General features: G+C 43.8%; 1 protein-coding gene across 1 annotated transcript in view; it reads left to right on the top strand.

The window, feature by feature from the left end:
- The first annotated feature begins 4,699 nt into the window (after nt 1–4,699).
- The window catches only part of LOC149314586 (excitatory amino acid transporter 2), a 119,697-nt gene continuing 110,897 nt past the window's right edge, over nt 4,700–13,499 (top strand). Inside the window, exon 1 of the mRNA XM_089521433.1 lies at nt 4,700–4,983. Within this exon, the coding sequence (XP_089377559.1) occupies nt 4,967–4,983 (17 nt within the window). The 5' untranslated portion in view covers nt 4,700–4,966. The remainder of the gene's footprint in view (nt 4,984–13,499) is intronic.

Here is a 13,499-nt window from a genome sequence, read left to right as displayed (position 1 = left end):
ATATGTCTATCCAAGACATACTGTATCAATTTACTGTTTTTGTATTTTATGTATGGCATATCAATTAACTGTTTTTGTATTTAATTATGGTTATTTAATATGAACTGCCTTAAGTGCTTGTTGGAAAAGGGGGAACAAAATAAATTTGAGTAACTGAGTTACTTACTTTTATGAAACCACCTGAAAAGGAAAGGCTAGCCAAAAGCTTTGTCATCTATTCAGCAGTAAATCAATGAGTCTAGTTTTAAGCCCAGGTAGATGGATCAAAACTAAGAATACCACTTATGCTTAAGAAATAAGGAAAGAAAGAATGACAAAAGGGAAGGGAAACCCATATTGTTTGAATGTAGCACTGTATTTATTTGAGGTTTTTGTTTTGTTTTGCTTTGTGCTTAGTAGTAGAAGAAGAAATAGTGAGGAATACTTTACTACTGCTATTTTGACCAAAATGGTGAAAGCTCTGGAAACATGCCTAATGCTGATCAGTTTAGGGAACTAGGAATGTTTTGCCTGGGGAACAGACATTTAAGAGGCAACATGATAGCTATGTTTAAATATTTGAAGGGATCTCATATTCAGGATAGAAGAAGCTTGTTTTCTGCTGCTCCAGAGACCAGGACACAGCCATGGATTAAAGCTGCAGGAAAAGAGATTCCACCTCAACATTAGGAAGAACTTTCGGATTGTAACAATCATTGGGCAGCTGAAGATGCTGCCTTGGAGACTGGTGGAGTGGAGGTTTTTAAGCAGAGGCTGGATGGCCACCTGTCCAGGGAGCTTTAATTGTGTCTTCCTCCATGGCAGGGGGTTGGACTGGATGGCCCTTGTGGTCTCTTCCAGCTCTGTGATTCTATGATACTACAGCTGCTCTCTAGGCTCTGAAGGAAGACTAACTGAAAGAAAGAAGTTGGCAGCATGAGCTTTTGTAGACTTCAGTCTACTTCCTCAGATGCTTTTAGCATCTGAAAAACATCTGGGGAAGTAGACTGAACTCTACGAAAGCTCATGCTGCCAACTTCTTTCAGTTAGTCTCAAAGGTGCTACAAGATTTGCATACTGATTCTACAGACTAACTTGGCTTTATCTTTGAACAAACGTCTTAGTTTTCCATGATACCAAATAATATAAGCCCATGTGAATGCTATGTAGGGGTGATCATAGGGCAATGCTACCTGGGTGGTGTCCACTACAAGTCCTGTTGGGCTCAATGGGACTTTTCTCCAGGGAAGCAGTAAAGGGCTGTAATATTTCAGTCTTGCCCCGGAGAAGCCCCTTGTAGCCCCTTTGAGACTATGGAGTTTATCACATGGAGGCCCTTCCATGTGGTAAATGTCACACAAGCGCTGCCCAAACATCATGGAAGCGCCATGGGTGTGATCCCCCATGGCACTATGGAAGTGGAATTGCGGCTCCCGCTCCATTCCCATCATGTACTCGTCACTGGGGGAGCCTCTTGGAGTGCTTTTCTTATTAACAGGATAAATCGTTATGAGTGCATGACGGGAACTGAGCAGGAGCCACTTCCATAGCGCCATGGGGGATCACACCCATGGCGCTTGCATGACGTTTAAGCAGTGCTTGCGTGACGTTTACCACATGGAAGGGCCTCCGTGTGATAAACTCCTAGGTGAAAGAAAGAAGCTGGGAACATAAACTTTTGTAGTCTCCAGCCTACTTCTTCAGATAAACAGGCTGGAGTGGAGAGTCCAGAGACAAACCATAAGTCTGAACAAAAGAAAGAAGCTGGTAGCATGAGCTTTTGTATACGTGAGGCTACTTCCTTGGAGGCATGTTTGGAGTGGAGACCTATATACACTCGTATGAGGGAAATGTCACAAACAGAAATCACTTCCTTTCACTGCTGGTTGTGTCAAAAGTTGACTTCTGCCTGTTTGACCAGTGGCATATATATTCATTTATTTATTGCACTTATATCCTGCCCTGTATACACACAACCATCTTATATAGGTCTGTCTCTGGACTCTCCATTCCAAACATGCATCTGAAGAAGTAGGCTCTATAGGCTAATTTAAGTTTCCCAAGGCTTCAGCTTTAGGTAATGAAACAAAAATATTTAAATATCAAAAATGTCAAATCAAGCCTGTTAGGGTCTAGTTTTAAATTAGCAGAGTAGCAGAAATGTGCCTTTGTCTAACTATGCTCCCCCAAGAACTGAGAATGACTCAAATTCAAACATGTAGCATGTAGTTTAAAACAAAAGTTTACTAATGGCTTTAATCTATATACACTTGTCCCTCCACATTTGCTGGGGTTAGGGGCACAGGACCCCCGTGAATGTGGGAAAAACCACAAATAACAGAAACACATTTTTAACCTGAGAGAACACCTTTCTAGGAATCTCTAGGTCCTCCAGTGCAACTCTGTGGTGAACATCTGCCAGACATTGACTACAGCATTGTGCTGGAGGAGCTACAATTGCCTAGTGGAGTGCTCTCTCTAGGAATCTCTAGGTCCGTCTTTGCGACTTTTGGTGAAAGTTAACCATAGCGTTGCACTGGAGGATCTAGATATTCCTACAGAGAATATATTAATAAAATCTGTGAGTAATCAAATCTGCAAAAGTCAAAGTTGCAAATGTGGAGGGATGGGTGTATACATAAAAGCTATATCTTAATCTAGCTAGTGAATAAAAAGATAAAGGTAGTCCCTTGACATGAATGTCTAGTCATAACTGGCGGTAGGGTGTGGTGCTCATCTCCATTTCTAAGCTGAAGAGCCAGTGTTGAAGATGAATTTGATTGCCATGTGGCCAGCATGACTGCACTGAACACTGTTACCTCCCACCAAAGTGGTGCCTATTTATCTACTTGCATTTGCATGCTTTTGAACTACTAGGTTGGCAGAAGCTGGGACTAGTGACAGGAGCTGACCCCATCATGCAGCACTCAGGCCTTGAACAGCCAATCTTCCCATCATCAGAATTGGCATCGCATCCCCTGGCGAGTGAATAATCCTGGGTGAAAAGAACTCTATCTCACCATTTCTCCAAAGAAAGTTGATGGAGGAGAAAAACAAGAGGACCCAACAGGTCAAGAGAAAACCTTTTAGAGTCCACAAAGGGGGAGTGACCTAAATAACATAATTCGTTTGAATGAGGAGAGTTTGCATGCAGGGAATCCCTATCTATCTATGTATCTTCCAACAGGCTCAAGTTGAAGGCTCCTGCTTCTTTCTTACAAGAGCCCTTTGCATCCTCTGGTTTCCCAGACGAACACGGCTGGCTGGTCTATTGAATTCTACCACCGTGAGAGAGGAAGAGCAGAGCTCAGCGCACCCAATCCCTCTCTCTTCCTCTCCATAGTCTGTCTGTGTGTGTGTGTGTGTGTGTGTAAGTGGGCCTTTGCGCAGCCTCTAAAGCCGCCTTTTGTCTCGTGAGGATTAATTCATTAATGCGGCCCCTCAGCGTCAGCATCAGCAGCCGCCTCCCTCCCAAAGGGAGCTCCAATGGCAAGGCTGCCAAGCAGGGCAAGAGATGCTTCAGCCGGGGAAGGGGGCCCTCTCCCTGCCATTGAAGGCTTCTTTTCATAGGGTCCCAGTTCTGGGGAAAGAGCGGGATACAGATAGATAGATAGAGAGAGAGAGAGAGAGAGAGAGAGAGAGAGAGAGAGAGAGATAGTGGTTGGAGGGATTGCCCTAGCCGACTCTCTGGAGAGCAAGGTTTGATTTCCTGGCGGGGCAAGTGACCCTGAGCAAGTCACACTCTCTCAGCCTCAGGGGAAGGCAACGGCCAAGCTCCGCTCTGGGCCCCACAACAAACTCCAACTCCCAGAGTTCCATAGCCTTGAGCCAGACAAAGAGTTAAAGCGGCGCCAAACTGGGTTATTCTTCCAGTGTGGAAGCAGCCCAAGCTAGAGTGAGCAGAGGTCTCAAAGGAGGACGAGACACACCCCGCAAAACGGAGGACGTTCGACCCCGAAAATGGAGGACGTGCCCAAAGAAAAGGCTTAACAGAAACCACGCCTAGAAACACGAATTCATTTCACATCTGTTTATTCCAGCTACGTTACACACACTGTATGTTCTCTCGAGGGTCCGAAACACCGAAAGAACCCAGTTCGAGACCGCTTTAACCTCCCTGGCTCCAGGCTCGGGAATGCTTTCTAGTCTAGCTGTGTGAGCCCTTTAGCCTTCTCTGTGAGCTACAGTCATTCCCTAGCAGTTAAAGCGGTCTCGGACTGGGTTATTCCGTTACAGTCCTGCTCCAAAGGGAGGACCTTTAGGAATGCCTCCAAATGGAGGGAGGGCTGAAATGGAGGACGGGTCCCAGACAAGGAGGACAGCTGCCCCGCCCCCCCCGACCCTCGCCTCGAAGGGCTTTCCTCCTTCCTTTTCAGGGGTTCCCTTTTTTGATCTTGCTTTGTCGGGTGATGTCGGCCGGCAGCCCAAAAATAGAGAAGTCTGGGCTGCAAATCCAGCGCTAAACCTCCCTAGGCAGCCTCCTCCTCCTCCTCCTCCTCCTCAGCAGCCATGGCAATGGGAAGTCAACCCCCCCCCCCCCCATATATATATGTACACACACACGCCACAAATACACACAAGAGACACACACAGAGACATCCTCCTCAGGCGCCCAAATCCTCCTCCTCCTCCTCCCTCCCTCCCCTTCTCCTCCTTCCCTCCCATTTTTCTTTCATTCTTTCTTTCTTTCTCTCCCTCCCTCCCTCCTGCTTCTCTCTCTCTCTCTTTCCTCAAGACATTGGAGGAAGCCAGACAGAGGAGGAGAAGGAGGTTTCCAAGGTGGCGGCCGGCGGCGGGAGGGCGACCCCGGGGCTCCCTTGGACGCTGGCCTCGGTGGAGGGGCCCACAGCCACAAGGCGGGAAGCCCCCCGCGGATAAGGAGAGAGAGGGAGAGAGCCGGCCCTCAGCCTCGGCCCCTTCGACGCCTTTGGATTGCTTGGAGAGAGAAAGAGGAAAGAGCCCTCAGGGGTCCCCCGCCTTCCTGACCATGGCAGCCACCGAAGGGTGAGAGTCCCTGGAGGGGGGACGAGGGTCTTCCTCGTGGGGCTTTTGAGGGGGGTTGCCTGGCTTTGGGTCTGGGAGCCGGGCTTCATTTATTGGAGGGGGGAGGAGGGGTCCAAGGTCCAGGGCTGAGGCGAGAATGAAGGGAGAGTCGGGCTGTTTGTGAGGCTGCAGCCCTATGGAAGGAAGCCCACCCTGGGACTCGGGGGAGGGGCCTTTCAGGGCCCCAAAGTGGAAAGGCAGCCAAAGGAGGCTCCTTCCGGAACCTCGCCGAGGGGAAGAAGCCCCGGGAAAACCCCGCTGGCGGGCGTGCTTTGCATTGCACAAGGAAGGGGCAAGCAGGCACACGTTGTGGGCTTTAAAAACAACAACCACAAAACACACACACACACAAGACATAGATCCCAAAGTTTGTCGGCCTCTTGCGAAACGTTTCCAGAAGGCCTGAGAAGGCAGCCTCGGCTTTGGAGGGAAGGCGAAGGGGCTGGTGGTTTGGGATTGGGGGGGGGGGGGAGGTCCTCCTGTCTGGGGCTGTGGGGTTGCCCCCTCCTCCATCTCCCGATGGCGGTGGTTCTCTGCCAGGCCTGTCTGGGGCCGGGCGATCTCCTCTTGATCCGTTGGCTGTCAGGTTGGATCAGCCTGATCTGCTCGGGACGGGACCTTGTGAGGACAAGGGTGTCCAAAAGAGCCTCTCTGGGAGATCGGTGGGGGAGAGGGAGAGGGAGGCCAGCGCCTTTCCCAGGCTGGAAGGGGATTTCAAGAAAGCTGCCATCCCCAGGACAGAGCTCTGCAAAAAGGCCATGCGGAAAGGACGAGGGAAAAGTGGGTGTCAAAGCTTTGGGAGCGGGGCTACTTTGGGGAGTCTGAGAAACTCCAGGCCAACAGGAGGGGATTCTGGAAGTTGCAATCAAAAAGGAACTTCTCCTGGGCCTTATAGTCCCAAACTCCCCCCCCCCCAAGCTCTTCTGTGGTACAGCAGGAACCTCTTAAAAGTGCAGGGAAAGCACACACTCACACGCACCAGCAGCAAAAGCAGAGTTCTTGTTGGACTGCACTGTCCAGCAGTTGTGTTGGCAAGGGATTTGGGGTTTTGCAGTTCGACATCCTCTGGAGGGCCCTTCACCCAGGTCTAGGCACTCTGCTTGCCTTTGGAAGGAGCATATCCTGAAAACAGGGCTTTACTGTCACCCATTGGCTTCAGGAGCAGGTGGTAAATGGGATTCTTGCCTTATGTTGAAGATGAACACCCTTCTAAAATCATTCCTGCTGTGACATCATTGCACTACTCCTGTTATTTACTGTCAAGTTGGTTTGAATGTGAAGTGACTCCAGGAATGAGAGACCTCCATGTCAGCAACAGTCCTGCTCAGGATTTGCAAACTCAGGGCCATGGCTCCCTGGATAGCATCAGTCCATGTTTAATGTAGTCTTCTTCCTTTCATACTTTCCTTCTTTTTGCACAGCATGATTGTCTTTCCTTGTCATCTCATACTGTCTCCTTAGGCTCAGTTTAGCCGTACTGGGTTCTCGCAAGACTTGAGGCTTCATGTGCTGTAGGTAGGATCCATGGCAACCCATGGTCAAAAAGACACAAATGGGGTCTAGAGCTTCTGTGTATGATTCAAAAACAGTAACTTTTCCCCCTTAAGCTTTATTATTTTATATGCAAATGTTTGCAGATGTCACAAATTCATTAACCAGTTAATATCACTGAATGAATACAATTAGTTGACTTATTTCTTTAAATGAGTGACATCCTTCTTAAAGTGTGTTCAACATTGGTGGAGATGAGCTCATTGTGAGAGTCCTGAGAGTCCTTTAGTGATTGATACATAAATAATAATAATAATAATAGTTTTATTTGCTGCATATAGGGGACCCTCGGTATTCCAAAATCCATGGATGTTCAAGTCCCATTATATACAGCGGCATAGTAAAATGGTGTCCCTTATATAAAATAGCATAATTAATGTTTGCTTTTTAGAATATTTTCAAGCCATAGATAGTCGAATCTGTGGATAAAATATCCGTAGATATGGAGGACTAACTGTATTTCTTACTAAATTTACAATTTTCTTGATATGAGTATCTTTCTCAACAATTCATTCAGTTTCTCTAATTGTACAACAATAATATTCTCCACAAATGACAGATGGAAGACTTGAAACAAAGTGTCTTGGTTTAAGCCATCCAATACATTAACCGCTAATCTGAAAATTGAATAAGATACATCCAGTTCATTGGCTCACAAAGATGTCCATGTTATCTAGCAATGATGGGAGTTGTAGTGGGAACACCTGGGAGAGCTCCTGGTTGGAAAAGGCTGCCATAGTGTGGTGTGGTGGTTTGAGCATCAGACTGCAACTCTGGAGACCAGGGTTCAAATCCCCATTCTGCCATGGAAACCCACTGGGTGACCTTGGGCAAATGAAACCACACTCTCTCAGCTTCAGAGTAAGGCAAAGGCAAACCCCCTCTTATCAAATCTTGCCAAGAAAACCCATTGATAGATTTGTCTTAGGGTTGCCATAACTCAGAAATGATTTGAAGGCACACAACAACATAAATACATATCATTTTTTAAAAAAGACAGGCATGGTGGAAATACAGACAGATATACTATCAAGCACTCTGTTTTTTCATGAGACCAAATGCAGCCACTGGGTTCATATCAGACAATAAATTGGTCACCATATACAGACAGATCAATATGAAATCTAATTTTATGCTTTTCTCCACTCATTTCTCTGAGAAGACCTTCACTTCTTTGAAAGAAGTGCCTATACTGACCAGATGAGACACAGAAAGAAAGAGAGTGAGGGGAAAGGATGCAGACATTGGATCAATTGACACAGCAGTGAACATTCTGTTATTATTAGCCTTAGGTGAAATATCTGAGTACATGGATTTTGCCAGATATTCTACCTCTTTGTTTCCTTCAAGTCACCAACTGGTGCTACAGTAATTAGGTCTTGAGTATGAAACCCAGCCCACTCCATGTATTGAAGGGATTCAACGTATCGATAAACAAAATCAAAGGTCAGTGACTTTAAGGTGCTGGCTATACTATCAGAGCCTTCATTAAGTTGTGAGTAAGGAAGGGGCTGTATTTCAGTCATGAAGAAGAGCCTGGAGAAGTTACCTTTTGTGCTGGAACTTCCAGAATCTCAGTATAGCCACTGATAGATTCTGGAAGTTGTAATCCAAAAAAACAACTTTCAGGCTTTGTGGCAGAGTATCAGCTTTTCATACGGAAAGTCTGAAAATCTCTTGTTGGAGCTAGGAAGACTTCTTTTCTGAAAACCTAAAGCACCACTGTCTGTCAGTGGAAACAATACTGAGCTATATGGACCAGTTGTCCCATAGCTGGTGTCACAAACTTAGTTCTTAGCAACTCTGATTTAGTAAGCAATAGAGAGAACCTCTACAAACATCCCTTCCAAACTGGCAGAATCCAAATGCTGTGGCGTCTGTACCACAATTTAGCCTTGAATACATCTAATCTCATCTGATTTTGGAAGCTAAGCAGGTTCAGAACTAGTTAATACTTGAAGGGGAGACCATGGTCGAAAACACACTGCAGAAATAATCCAGTCTGAGACTGCTTTAACTGCTCAGTGCTTGGGAATCCTGGGAATTGTAGTTTATTGTGGCACCAGAGCTTTCTGACAGAGAAGGCTAAATGTCTCAGAAAACTACAAATCCCAGAATTCTCTAGTATTGAGTCAGGGCAGTTAAAGTGGTCTCAAACTGCATTATTTCTGCAGTGTGTTTTTGACCCACCAGGATATATGAGGAACCTCCAGGCAGGATGCAGAAAGAATCCTGCCTGAAATTCTGGAAAGTTGTTGCCATCACCAACCCAAGTAACAATCCTAGGCTTGATAGAGAAAAGGTTTGAGAATAGAATAAGGCAGCTTACTAGGTTTTTAACTATTAGATTCATAACTTGGATATATGAGAGTAAGAATGTTCATGGGAGATTCTGAATACTGCTGTGGCGTTGGGAAGCATATTATTTTATAGATTAATTTCCTAGTGGAAAGTAAACTTGAAATGGGATATTGGATACAAGCATAAAGGAATGTTTCTGACTTATGGCAACCATATCACAGAGTTTATTTGGAAAAAATTGTTCAGGGTTTGCCTTTGCCTTCCTCTGAGAGACTGTGACTTGCCCAAGGTCAGCCAGTGGGTTTCCATGGCAGAGTGGGGATTCAAACCCTGGTCCCTGGAGCTGTAGTCCAACACTCAAACCACTACATCATGTTAGTGTATGGTAAAACTAATATTTGGAAGTATATACATTTTACACTGTTAACTTGTGTGCAGCATAATTCTAAACCCATTTATTCAGACATGAATCTCGTTCTGTACTATTACTCCTGGGTAACCGTGGGTTATTACCATATTACTTTGAACTTACATAGGAGGAAATCTAGTTGAAACAATGAGATATACTTCTTTATAGACCACCAAAGAAAGTCCTTGCCAAAAGACTGTATGTTTCAAGTAGGCTCATATGTAACTTTTCTAATCTCCGGTCTCTTCATGCAGAATGCATGCAAAAAGATTTTGATTTTGCTAAGCATCCATTTCTTAGATGCCACATAGGCTAATCCTGGGAAAAACCCACTAAAGAATAATTTTGATAGGAAAGGTTAGAAAAAGGTTCATTCATACTTGCTAATGTTTCTACCACATCTATTAGTCTTGGACACCTGCAAACTGTATGAATGAATTTTAGCTGAATAATGTAAATAAATGCCAAGAGAAATGGGGTGTGTGTGGGGAGGGGGCAATTACAGATGATATATTTCCCCCCACATCAGTCCCACTCCTCTTTTCAAAATATCTTAACCTTTAGCTATATGAATAGGTCACAGAAAACAACAATAGTAAGAAAAGATTCCGAAGCACTCACAATCACTGTGCCTTCAATATCTGTGCAAATTACTGAAACTTCTGAGACAGAAACAGAATTTGGTAAGTTTCGTTTTTGGACTTCAACTCGCAGAAATCCCCCTTCCCCCCAGATTGGCCATGCTGACTGTGGGATCCTACAAGTTGTAGTTCTAGGGACAGAAGTCCATACATTCAGAGAATACATTAACTAGGAAGCTCCAACATGAAATTCTCACAAAAACTCCCACCAGGGCTTTGTTATTTTTAATGGGTAGCCCATGAAACTGCCATGTTTCAACTGCAGGTGGATAAGCTCCTCTATGTAACCAGGACCCTCAGTTGCACAGACTTTTAAATATGTTGAGCAAATTCACATTCAGCTGAATACATATAAGTTTCCATCTTTCTGATCTTCTACCCAGTGCATAAAATGTCTGTAAAGTGATGGCTACCGCAATTAGTGAACCCACTCTGGGTTTTTAGTCAAAGTTAAAGGAACTATCTGAGGTGCTGATCCACTTTTAGTACCTTGGATAGCAATTTTATAGTCTGGATGAAAACTTGGACCAGATTTGCCACCCCACTGACACAAACAACCAATGGACTTGGGGGATGTAACTGACAGTGAAGTTCAGGATGCTCCTCTGAAAGCATGGAGGGAATATGTGTTACCTGCTGGGGATCATAATAGGCTCGCTATTGCTTGTAATCTCATGACAATGGTTTTAAGTTCTTGGGGAGATTGTAAACCGTGACCACATTTAAAAGGATCAGAAGTTATGGGGAATCCTGAAAATAGCAGAGTTTGGAGCCCAATCCTTATCTACATTTTCTACATCTTTATGATGTAGAAAATTTAAGAGCTCCGATCATGGAATTTTGTCAAAACAGAAGGTGTAACAATGAAAAAAAGGGAGGTAAAGACAAAAAATATGGGAGACTCCATCACTGTGTTCTATAACTAAGAAACGGTTTGAGACATAAATATTATTTGGCAAATCAGAAGACAAGAATAGGGAGTAAATTGAGATTTATGAAATAAGATAGATAAAGGATGTTTGTATGGATTTTTGTCTGTGTATATGTTTATATTTTGTGATGTAAACTCTTGTTCTTTTTTAAATGATTTTGAAATTAATGAAAAAATAATTAAAGCAAGAAAATAGCAGAGTTTGGATAATAAACTTTTGGGGATTACAATCCCCAGCCAGTATAGTCCTTCTTAGTCCAGAAGAAGAGGAAGAAAATGGTTAGGCAATTTGGACTTGCTCTTATGGATAGTGTGCATGGTGATGGTCTTGTGCCAGCCATAAAAGACATCTTCCTATGGAACAGTATGGAAGGAATGCATGGTAATCCATATCTATCCCCACTGTTTCTTTAGCAAGTTTCTTTGGTCTGTGTTCAGGGGATGCTATCGGCAGTGGTTTATTCCAGACAAAACCTCTTTAAACAGTATAGAAATATTTCTTAAACTTTGAGCAATATCTGCAATTGGTGAAAAAAGGAGCTGTGGCTTCCAATCACAGCTTGAGAAATGTACTTTTTGGAATACAGCTTCTAGTATCCTCAGTCCAGGACATGATGGCTGGGAGACTATGGGAACTTTTCACAGCTTCAATCACTCTGCATATTCAGAGGTTTTGCTCTGTGTGTGCTCATTCCACAGAAACAAATAATTTCTTTTTCATCTCTGTAGACAAGCCATAATTTATTGTAGCAAAGATAGTGACCACAATAAAGTTTGTACTGTGGGCCAGTATCTTGTATGCATTCTGGGGCTAATGAAAAAAACCTCTCATAGTCTGTAACCAATCAGCAATGGCTAACATGGAAATTTGCTAGCAGACTATAGACTTCTCAGTGTCACCCAAGTAGGAAGTGGAACCCTACAGTCTCAGTAGAGGGTAGATAGGGACAAGGAGACTGTTACTTCAGCATTGTGAAAGGCACACAGTGAGTAAATAGAAGCTCTTGGTGGCAGCTTTTGCCATCTTAGCTTACATCTGCACCAAACACTGCTATGTAATGGACAGCTGCCCGCAGGCCTACAGTGGCGTTTATCAAATGGGAGGAATTTCTCTTCAATTCGAATGAAAAGAAAGTGGAGCCAAAACGCATTCACTTAAAGTCACTAGTTTCGTGCAATTACGTGAATATGCATTGCATTCGAACTGGCTCCCCATTGCCCGAAAATAGCATGCCATTGCCCGAATTTGCGTGTGGCAGTCTATCATGCAATAATGTGAAACCACATGATTGCGTTCGGACTGACTTCCCATTGCCCGAATTTGTGTGTAGTGGGTTATCACACAATAATGTTAAACCCCATGATTGCGTCCAGATTGCCATCAGATTATACTTCCAATTCCTCTTGTCTGATAAACTCCATAGCCTCAATAGTCCTGCACATCTAGCTCTCTAGCAGGGGTGATGTTTTTTTTTTCCTGGCAAGTAGCATCACTCAATGGCAGAAGCTGACAGTCTTCCAGCAAACTATATGATGGTGGAGGTGAAGGGGCTGCTGTTGGATTAATACATATGTTGCAAAATGGAGTTCTACTTTACATAAGCTAATTTGTATTCATTAAAATACTATGTTCTTAAGAATCAAGCCCTTCTGGTAGGCTTCATCTGGTCAACTGGTTGGCCACTGTTCTTACATTATATTTAAGCATCCAGAGATCTGCTTTTGATCTATTAACATGTTAAAGAAGACACTTGAGGCCTTTCCATTCGTGTCCATTCCTTGGCTAACCAAAGGGTGACCTGGTAAACAAATAGAATATTCTTTTATAGAGCAATCTAGTGTGACACAAAAAGAATTCAGCTGAACCATATATTTACAATCTGTCATATTCTTTCCTCGTTGTGTCTGATCTTCAATCTGGAAATAGATGCTAACTGACAGTAACAGTTCATGCATCTGATAAAATGGATTCTGTTCTGCCAAGGCTTACACATCAGTAGATGTGTAGGATTTGTAAATTTTTAAGGGGCCACAGTGCTTTTTGCTGTTTTTTGCTGCAACATATCACCACTGCTTCCTTCTTGAATCAGTAGATTCATAAATATATACAAGTAACACATATATTAAAACCAGAACTGGGAAAAGTTATTTCGGGGCTACAACTCCCAGCATCCTTCAGAAAGCATGGTCAACTTCTGGAATAATGAAATCATGCAAATATCATCTATTACAAAGCCCTTTTTAATCTTTGTAATGTATACAACACCAGTAATCTAAATTCCTTTGGTTCTGTTTTATCTTACTTGGCCATCATAGAGTAGATGGAACAGATAAACCTAAGAAATGAGAACTATTCACCATGCCTTGACATGGCACCCACTGATGGTAATAGCAAAACGCCCACTGATTTCAGTAGTGCAGGCTTCTAAACTCAGTGAAATAAAGCAAAGAAAATATTCTTTTGCTCAAACAAGAACTGTTTGCTTCCAAAATACCTACATCAGAATAGATTTTTAAAAATTAGGGTGCCCTCCAACTTTGTTATTTATTTAAGCATGAACACAGATATATCAGAGGTGAAGTAATTGACGTAGAGTAACCAACAGTCCCACCATCCCTCACCATTGGCCATGCTGGAGCAGGA

The sequence above is a fragment of the Sceloporus occidentalis genome, unplaced genomic scaffold (assembly GCF_023333645.1).
Source record: "Sceloporus occidentalis isolate IW3139 unplaced genomic scaffold, rSceOcc1.0.p SCAF_4, whole genome shotgun sequence".
In the NCBI taxonomy this organism is placed as follows: Eukaryota; Metazoa; Chordata; class Lepidosauria; order Squamata; family Phrynosomatidae; genus Sceloporus; species Sceloporus occidentalis.
Note: the sequence above shows the minus strand (reverse complement) of the source record. Positions and strands in the feature narration are given on the sequence as shown.